General features: G+C 43.9%; 1 protein-coding gene across 2 annotated transcripts in view; it reads left to right on the forward strand.

Moving 5' to 3' along the window:
• Positions 1–5,982, forward strand: part of zgc:158403 (tetratricopeptide repeat protein 39A) — an 85,846-nt gene extending 79,864 nt beyond the window's left edge. For both annotated transcript variants that reach the window (XM_048618106.1, XM_048618107.1), the window contains one exon: positions 3,196–5,982. In XM_048618106.1, the coding sequence (XP_048474063.1) occupies positions 3,196–3,310 (115 nt within the window). In that variant the 3' untranslated portion in view covers positions 3,311–5,982. The remainder of the gene's footprint in view (positions 1–3,195) is intronic.
• Positions 5,983–9,551: the final 3,569 nt, after the last annotated feature.

A 9,551-nucleotide genomic window follows, 5' to 3' on the forward strand; every position in this document is an offset into this window, starting at 1 on the left:
TTTTGTGTATTTTTGGTTTTAAAACAAATATAAACTGCATTTTCCTGGCTATTAACAGGTCCAGGCGGTGGGCTGTGGAGGGGGTCATTTCTGCTGACTCTCTACCCGCTTCTGTGGTTAACTTTGTGCCTGGGCGTCATTGGAGAAGAAGCACATGGTGCCCATCAGTGCTGTTGATGTGCCTTTACAGAGAGGTGGGCACTGTGGGTGGGGTGGAGTGAATTTTTTTTTTTAACCAACTATCACTTAGCTCAGTTGGGAAGTGACCTGCTGACAGGTGCATTTGTATAGCACCTTTCCAAAATTTTAAAGCTTCTTAAAGAAAACTCTGTTGCTTTTTTTAATATAGAAAAATGGCAACCGGTTTGTGCAAAGTAACCTCCCGCAAACAGGGGAGTGGTGACAGACTGATCAGCGGCCAACCGAGATCCCTCCTTTGCTACTCATGTGGTTACAGTGGGACTGGAACCCACAACCTTCTCAGTTCAGGATACCACAGCAGATGCTGACACCAGTGTCTGGTTTGGAGGAGGAGCCCAGATAGTCTTCAGCACCTTTTGGGTGTTGACTGCCGCCAAACAGCATGCGGCCTCATCCGCTATCTGGGCATTTGTGGTTAAATAGGCTGTTCTGGTCATTCGTAAGAAACTGACTCCATGTTAAGAGTCAGGAGGAACAAGCTGAGGGAAAGGGAATCAAACAATTATTGTGTTGGAGTTAGTCTTCCACTAGGTGGTACAAAAACAGAAGTTGCTGGAAAAGCTCAGCAGGTCTGGCAGCATCTGTGAAGAAAAAAAATCAGATTTAATGTTTCGCGTCCGGTGACCCTTCCTCAGAACTGATGGCTGGGAAAACGTCGGTTTATATGCAGAAAATAGGGACAGAGGGTGGGGTAGTGAGTAAACAGTAGGATAGAGCCCGAAGAGAGAGAAGAGCAGTTGGATAGACAAAGGAGTTGGTAACGATCAGGCTGGGAGGGTGAATAGTTGTTAATGGGGACTATTAGTGACTAACAACATGGGGTGTGTAACGGCAGGCTATGTGGTAACAAGGCCTGGTGTGTGGGGTAGGGGGCTGGGACATGGGAGAGTTTAGGCCCTAAAATTATTGAACTTGATATTGAGTCTGGAGGGCTACAGGGTCCCCAAGTGGAAAATGAGGTGTTATTCTTTCAGCTGGCGATGAGCATCACTAGAACACTGCAGTACGCCTGAGACAGAGATGTTGGCCAGGGAACAGGGTGGTGCGTTAAAGTGGCAGGCAACTGGAAGCCTGGAGTCTTTAGCACACGGAACGTAGATGTTCCTAGTCTATGCTTCGTTTCCCCAATGTAGAGGAGACCACATTGTGAGCAGCGAATGCAGTAGACTAGATTCTGGGAAGTGCAGGTGAAGTGTTGCTTCACCTGGAAGGTATGTTTGGGCCCTTGGATACTGGGGAGGGAGGAGGTAAATGGGCAGGTGTTGCACCTTCGCTGGTTACAGAAGGTGCCGTGGGATTGTGGGGGTATTGGGGGTGAAGTAAGTATGGACTAGGGTGTTCCGGAGGGAACGGTCCCTCTGGAAGGCGGACAAGGGAGGGAAGGGGAGTATGTGTCTGGTGGTGGAGACTCGCTGGAGTTGGTGGAAATGGCGTCTGATGATCTTCTGGATGTGAATGCTGGTGGGATGGCAGGTAAGGACAAGGAGAACCCTATCACTGTTGCAGGAAGGAACGGGGTGGGGGAATAAGGGAGGAAGTGCGGGAGATGGGTTGGACCTGGTTGAGGGATTTTTTTTCCTTCACAGATGCTGCTAGGCCGGCTGAGCTTTTCCAGCAACTTCTGTTTTTTTCCCTGATTTACAGCATCCGCAGTTCTTTTGGTTTCCACCAGGTGGTGCTGTTTGCCTATCTATCAGAATCTGTTGGTTTAGTTTTGAAATTCCTGTTGAAATTGTGCTGAGTTTAATGACAATTGAAGCTGATTCAATGGCAGGAAATCCAGACAGTGATGCATAAAAGCTCAGTGGTATGTTGGAAAATTGCAGCTTGGTCTTCCCTCTGTTTTCCCATCAACCACCTTGCTAAGACTGATCATAGGCATGGAATTGGGCCATTCAGTCCATTGAGCTGACCCCACCATTCCTAGGCCGTGGCTGATCGTCTGTGCCTACATGATCTCCACATTGCATCAAGCAATGTGGGGATAATGCATCATCTGGAAATTAGTTGATTGCTGTCTTGAATAGAGTCCATGATCATGCTTTCACAGCCAACTGGTGTAGAGATACAGATAGTTCCAAAGTGTCACCACTCTCTGACCTAACCAGGTGAGCCCCTTACTCCGAGCTCTCTACTCCTAGATCCTTCCACACAGGGGGGAGAAAACCCCTCTCTGAATCTACCCTGTCAAGTTGCCTAAGACTCTATGTTTCAATAAGATCATCTCTCATTCTTCTAAATTCTAATGATGACAGACCCAACTGACATAAGAGAGATCCTCCATATACGGGATCAGCTGAGTGAACCTTCTATGGACTGCCTCCAATGCCAGTATGTCTTTCATTAGCTGGGGAACGCTCCAGTCTTCTGGCACTTTCTTTAAGATTACTACTGGTGCATCCATTATCTGTAGCTACCACTTTTAATAATTTAGGATACATCCAACAGGTCCAGGGGATTTAGCAGTCTTTTACCTGATTAATTTTTCTAGTACTTAGTAGTACTGTAGTAGTTATTGAATATATCTCCTCTCCCCCCTTTTTCATTTGGTATTTTTGAAATGCTGTTGTGAAGACTGATGAAAAGTGTGTCTTTAACTCCTTTGCCATTTCCTGGTTCTCCATGATTGTATCCCCAGTTTCATTCTTTAAGGAGCCTACATTCACTTTGGCTTCTCTTTTTCCTGTTTATATATTTAAAGAAGCTCTTGCTGTTCAACTTGACATTACTTGCCTCTTTCTTCCTTCACACCTGAGCAGGGCTGACCGGTATAGATATTTTCTAATGAACATGTTCAGAGATTTTATGAGACACCCCACGAGTAGGTGGGACTTGCATTTGGGCCTCCTAGTTCAGAGGTTGGAAAGCTACCACTGTGCCACAACAGCCCAAGGCTGACAGGTATAAGTTTGGATGGGTTTTGTTGGTTTTCTCTGGGTTTGATTGGCTAGATGGCTCACTCTTCTCCCCTAACTATGCTGCAATTTCTCTTAGGCAAAACTACAAGGACTATTCCATGGAATCTCGGACGCTCTTCCGAATACATGCTGCTCTTTCCAAACTGAAGGCAGAGAAAGATGAGAATGGGTTTGAAGTGACTGCCCTCTAGAGGTGAACCCAACCCAATGCAAAATGGAGGACTTAATAAACATTAAAAGTGGCTTAATATAGGAAGTGGGTAAAATTAAAACAGAAAAAGGCCAGGAAATACCTGGGGGTTGAATTTTTATGCTGTGGGACATTTGTGAGCTTCGGGGAGCTGGTCTGCCCATACTGAATCTCACACTCATGGCTCATAAGTATTGTCCTGCGTCATTTTGATTTGAGGGGAGGAGGTGGAGAGCGTTCCCATGTGACAAGTCACAATGCCGTATTTCAATAGCGATGCAGAGCCCATAGTCCTTCTGACTTTTCTTGGGGCTTAGGATCTTAAAAATACTTCACAGGTTGCTCGTATCAACTAGAGAGCATCTCACACATGGAATGAGAAATGCCTTTTATTAACGTTGAGGTATCAAGATGAGAAAAGGAGTCTTGGAAGACATTACAGGAAGAACTGCGTACTTTTCGATTTTTCTTACTGCTCCTTACTTTGCCATGATTAAACCAGGTGTTATTTTTGGAAGTCCCAGAGTTTAGAGGTCACCTTGTTAGCATGACTACATTCATTTAATTGAGAGTGTGTTTTGTAAAACAAAAATGTAGCTTCCTGAGCTAGGTTCTTCCTCAAAGTATTCGGAGATAGAGACAATAAGAAAACTTTCCCTCACAAAAAACGAATATGCATTTAACATTTTACCGAGTTTACACTTTGAATTGAAATAAGGGCAAGCGTTGAAATGCATTGATATGGCTTCACTCTTTTTTTAAAAAATTTGTGGAATGATCAACTTCCCTTCAGTTTTATAAACAAGATTAAATGATTCGGTTCCGGTTGGCGAATGGGATCAGACATGAATACTTTGGACAGGAGACTTGCTGTTTTAATCTGGAACATGAAACAATTTTCAGGAATGTTCTGATATCCTGTGTTTAGATGAAGTTGAGTTACCTAGTGGCTACTGCTTGACAGCTCAACTGCTTGGTTTAATGTCTTGTCTTTGGGTTGTGTAATTAAGAACGTAGATTCTGTAGGAGTGGTGGGAGACTTGGAGGATGAGCTAACTATTCCCACAAATAATTATTTTACTGCCCCTGCCTCTTCCAGATCTGTTGCTCTCATTGCCAGCATGCAGTGTTACCATCTGGAGCATGGTCATGTGGAACTTGTCTTGTTGAAAAGAGAGATGTGTTTCCAAAACTTCTTATCTCGCACTCATCATGACAAACTCAAGAATGCCACATTTTCACACTGAGCCAAGTACATAGGCTGTACATCCTAGTGAGTGGCTTATTAGATCAAACAACACGTTCTTTCGGTTGTTCAAAATAGCCAAGTGCAGATTGTACCTGACAGGACTGTGTTTGCCAAGCCCAGAGAAATTGTCAACCATTAAATGTGATTCCATGGTTGGACAGTGCATGCTGATTAATCCCAGGTGTGCTGTTAATTTCACTCAGAACCAACCTCAGAACCAATGGGGAGGTGATGGCCTACTGGTGTTATCGCTGGACTGTTAATCCAGAGATTCAGGTAATGTTCTGGGGAACCCAGGTTTGAATCCTGCCATGGCAGATGGAATTCAAATTCAATATAAATATGGAATTAAGAGCCTAATGATAACCATAAAACCAGTACCAATTATTGTAGGAAAAACCTATCTGGTTCACTGATGTCCTTTAGGGAAGGAAATTGCCATCCTTACCAGTCTGGCCTGCATGTGACTTTAGACCTACAGTAGACTTCTGGGCAATTAAGGATGGGCAGTAAATGCTGACCTAGCCAGTGATATCCCCACTCCATGAATGAATTTTAAAAAAGGATAATCACTAAGCTTGTAATGTGGCTCATTCATGTTTGCGAGGTGTGACGTACATTCAGACACAGGGACCCACTCTCTGTAAACATGTTCAAGCCTTGGGCCTTTGTTGAATTACCTATAGTTTAAATGTGTTGCTGTGGCTTCATTCTATTTTCAAATTGCAGAATGATCAACTCGCCTTCAGCTTTAGCAACAGGACTCAATGATTTAGTTCTACCTGGTGAATAGGATCAGGCATGAATACTTTGGATACAAGACTTGCTGATTAACACAGCATAATAATTCATTCAGGACAATTTTTGTTGATAGTTCTCCATTGCTTCTCCAAGACAACACCTTGGCTAATCATGAGTATATTTGCCAACCAATCATTTCTCTTGTAATACAAATCATTTTAATTGTTGGAAATTTGGCATAGTTTGCATTTGTCTTGGTGGGTGCAAGATTAAACTCATTGGAAAATATGTCTCTATTCAGCGGCATCACCAACATTGGTATTGTTCCATCATCTGGGACAAGGTCATTCTTCATTTGAGAGCATAGGTGGGCTGGTTGATTGTGGAGAGAATCACAGGGAACCTTAATCCTGTTCTCATCTGATATCAACACAGGGTACAGAGGAAGATGGTCATGGGTGGAAACCTGTGCTGATCTTCCCTCTCATGCGGTGATGTCAAGGCCAGTTGTCATGCCTGAGCCTAACCAATGCGGCTCTGCCTGCTCTGCAAGACTCCAGTAGGTGGTTGCGGTGCCCAATTGAGAAGTGTCAGTCCCACTGACTGATCCCTGGCACTACGATAGCAATGGTTGGCTCGCTCGCTGAGCTGATCCTTTAGTTCGAAGACATTTCATTACCCTGCTGGGTAACATCATCGATGCAGCCTCCGCTGAAGTGCTGTTGTGTTTTCCCACCTGCTATTTAAACCCTGGGGTCCGTTGGATTTAATTACCTCATTTCTGGTTTTCCTTCGCAGTGGTGTATGTATAGGGTCTAGTTCTGTGTTTTTTGATGGCTTTCTTGGTGCAGAATCAGGCCTCTAGGAATTCCTGTACTTCTCTCTGTTTGGCCTGTCGTAGGATCCTGGTGTTGTCCCAATCGAACTGGTGGTTCTCCTTATCCATGTGGATGGAGATGAGTGAGTATTGGTGGTGTCTTTTTGTTGCTAGTTGGTGTTCATGTACTCTTGTGGCTAATTTTCTTCCTGTCTGTCCAATGTAATGTTTGTCACAGTCCTTGCATGGAATTTTTTGCATATTATGTTGGTTCTGTGCAGATTGGGTAAGGGGTCTTTGGTTTGAATTAGCAGTTGGCATAGCGTTGAGGTGGGTTTGTGTGCTACTCTGATGCCCAATGGTCGTAGGAGTCTTGTGGTCAGTTCAGATATGTTCTTGATGTATGGTTGCGTAATGAGTTATGTTAACTTATGTTATGAGTTATGTAGCGTGATGGTAGGTCGTGCAGTATGTTCCTGTTGTTGTTCATATAATAGGCATCATTGGATCCAGTTGGTCGGGTCTCCGTTGTCCTTAAATACTTGGTGGAGGTACTCTTCCTGTTTTTGGCGTAGTTCCGGGTTTGCTACAGTGTGTTGTTGCTCATTTAAATAGTGTTTTCACGCAACTTCGTCTGTGGGTGTTAGGGTGGTTACTGTTGAAATTCAGTACTTGGTCAGTGCGTGTGGCCTTTCTGTGTACCTTCGTCAGGAATTCCCCGTTGGCCCTGCATCTACCATGATGCACGTTGGACAGACAGGAAGAAAATTGGCTACAAGAGTACATGAACACCAACTAGCAACAAAAAGACATGACCAATACTCACTCATCTCTATTCACACAGATAAGGAGAACCACCAGTTCAATTGGGACAACACCAGGATCCTAGGTCAGGCCAAACAGAGAGAAGCACGGGAATTCCTAGAGGCCTGATTCTTCACCAAGAAGGTCATCAACAAACACATAGAACTAGACCCTACATATACACCACTGCGAAGGAAAACCGGAAATGAGGTAATCAAATCCAACGGACCACAGAGTTTAAATAGCAGGCAGGAAAACGCAACAGCACTTCATTGGAGGCCGCACTGATGTTACCCCGCAGGGTAATGAAACGTCTGCGAACTAATGAAACAGCTCAGCGAGCAAACCAACCACAACCCGAGCTACAAATCTACTCAAGGACTATGATAGCAAATCAATTTGCCCTTGTATACCTCTTGTATCTTGGCAGCCAATTTGAAGTCTGACCCAAAAAGATATCGTCAGCCAATGGCTCAGTTGTCTGTCATTAATGAGCAACTTTGGGAAGGTCGAACCACTGGTAACATGACAACCAAATTACTTACAAGATAGCTGAGGCCGTTTGACCCATTGTCGTTCATCCATCCAGAGGATTCTCTGTTCCTCTCCCCACTCTCCCATTCGGCCAAAATATCTCTTCAATGGTTTCTATCTCCATCTTATTCACGAGTCCATACCACAGGCTGACTCCTTGTTCCCAATAACGTGTCCTTAGACTAAAGTGGAGTAGAAGCTACTTGACAATTGTATAAGGCTACTGGAGCACGTTGGTGTACTGCCCAGAACTAACACAGAATGGGTGTGTTGGTCTGGGGAATGGATGAAGTACACAAATGGTACCAAGGGTAGAGAGTAAGCTTGAACACAGCTAAGCATACGCTGAACTTTAGAAAATTAAAGTGTGATATGATTAAGGATTTTAATGTTATTTGGTATACGGATTGATCGGGGTATAGGTGTACTACCTGGAAGTATAAGGTGCAATTGAGGCATTCAAGAGCATAGTGGTAGATTATTTGGACAGAAATAACGTGCAAGGGTATGGGTAATGGTGCTCGTTTGAATAGCACCATGAGCCAAATAGCCGCCTTCATTGCTGAAACACTTCTGTGATAAGGTAGATAGAAAATAGCTAGTCCTCTGGTGTGGAGGATCCAGAAATCAGAAAGCATGTCTTTGCACAAAGGTGAGTGGAAATCTGGAAGTAAGGTGGATTCATAGTGTTAAGATGCAGAACACGCAACAGTCTCACTGAATGGTAGCATAGGCTTGAGGGGCTGAATAGCCTCCACTTTTTAAGTTTAACCCATATCACCCCTTTGTTTTCCTGCCAACTTAACCTTCAGTTTTAACATCACGGAGTGACCCATTCTGCACTGCCAGCGATAATCACTGGTTATTACACGCTGCAAGTCTCCCTCATGACTCAGTTGTGTTCTAACTCATCCAAACCCTACCTCACCTTCTCGCAACATGAAATTTTAAAACCATTGAAATTAAGCTTTTAGAAAGGAATTTCACATTGGAGTCAACTGAAATTTGATCCCGACGTGGAGCAGATATTCCTGTCAAGTTTCCCAGAAAAAAAACCAGCCCTGGTTTCTCTTTGAATGGATTGGTGACTATTCCTTATGGATGCAGACTGTGCGTGTTGCTGTTCCTGTGCTCTGTATCCACAGGAGACTCCATAGCCCTGGCTACAGGTTCAGGATATCTTACTGTTATAAAGTTCTGAGTTGCTGTGATGGTGCAAAGGCAGGAACTAGTATAACATTGCACCAACCTATGGGCATGAATTACAATAGGTAAAGGCTGTGAGTATTTTGGTTGCAGGAATGGCTAATGGCACTGCCATCACTTGGCCTTGCTCCTGTTCCACCTCCCTCAGCTTGACATTGCATGTAGCTATCACAACCTGAACCATCCAAGGGCCAAGTGCTCCAGGACTCTATTTACAGCCAGGCATCTGACACCTTATAAGGGCACCTATGTTGCAGTTAGTAGTGTACCTGCCTCTGATCTGTGGCTTCTGGCTTCACATCCCGCTACCAGGATGTCCAAGAAGGGTACGTTTCTCTAACACTTTCCAACATGCCCAGGCAGTGAAAGCAGGAGAGATTCCTGGTCAAGAATGCAATGGTATGAAATTACAGCCTCCATCACAATGCATAATTCCATACTACATCATGCCAGTAAATATGTATGTTACTACAGCAACTGGGACATCCCAAATGCATTGTAACCCACCAGCACCACTCAACAGAGTGTGGATATTTGCAATAGTGCATCAATCGGCCATTCCCAAATTAAATGGAGCGGCCAGGTATTTTCATATAAATTCCCTGCAACTCCTCAGACTAGAGTCATGCTCTCTACTAGTCCTTGAAATTCACTTTCAGACAGTTTTGCCCTGAATATCTTAGTTATTCCCAAATTGTAACCACAAAAAGTATTATTTATTTTAGAAGTAATTTTTTCCACTTCTCATTGGGGATGCAAGTTGTTGGGATTACGTCGCTTTCCATGTGATTTAATGCACGATTCTGAATCTCTACCAAGCCTGGTTAAAAAGTGTCAATTTAGGCACACTTCCCTTTTAGTAGTGATCCAAAGATTCTGATGTCATATGGC

The sequence above is a fragment of the Rhincodon typus genome, chromosome 38 (assembly GCF_021869965.1).
Source record: "Rhincodon typus isolate 14 chromosome 38, sRhiTyp1.1, whole genome shotgun sequence".
Lineage (NCBI taxonomy): Eukaryota > Metazoa > Chordata > Chondrichthyes > Orectolobiformes > Rhincodontidae > Rhincodon > Rhincodon typus.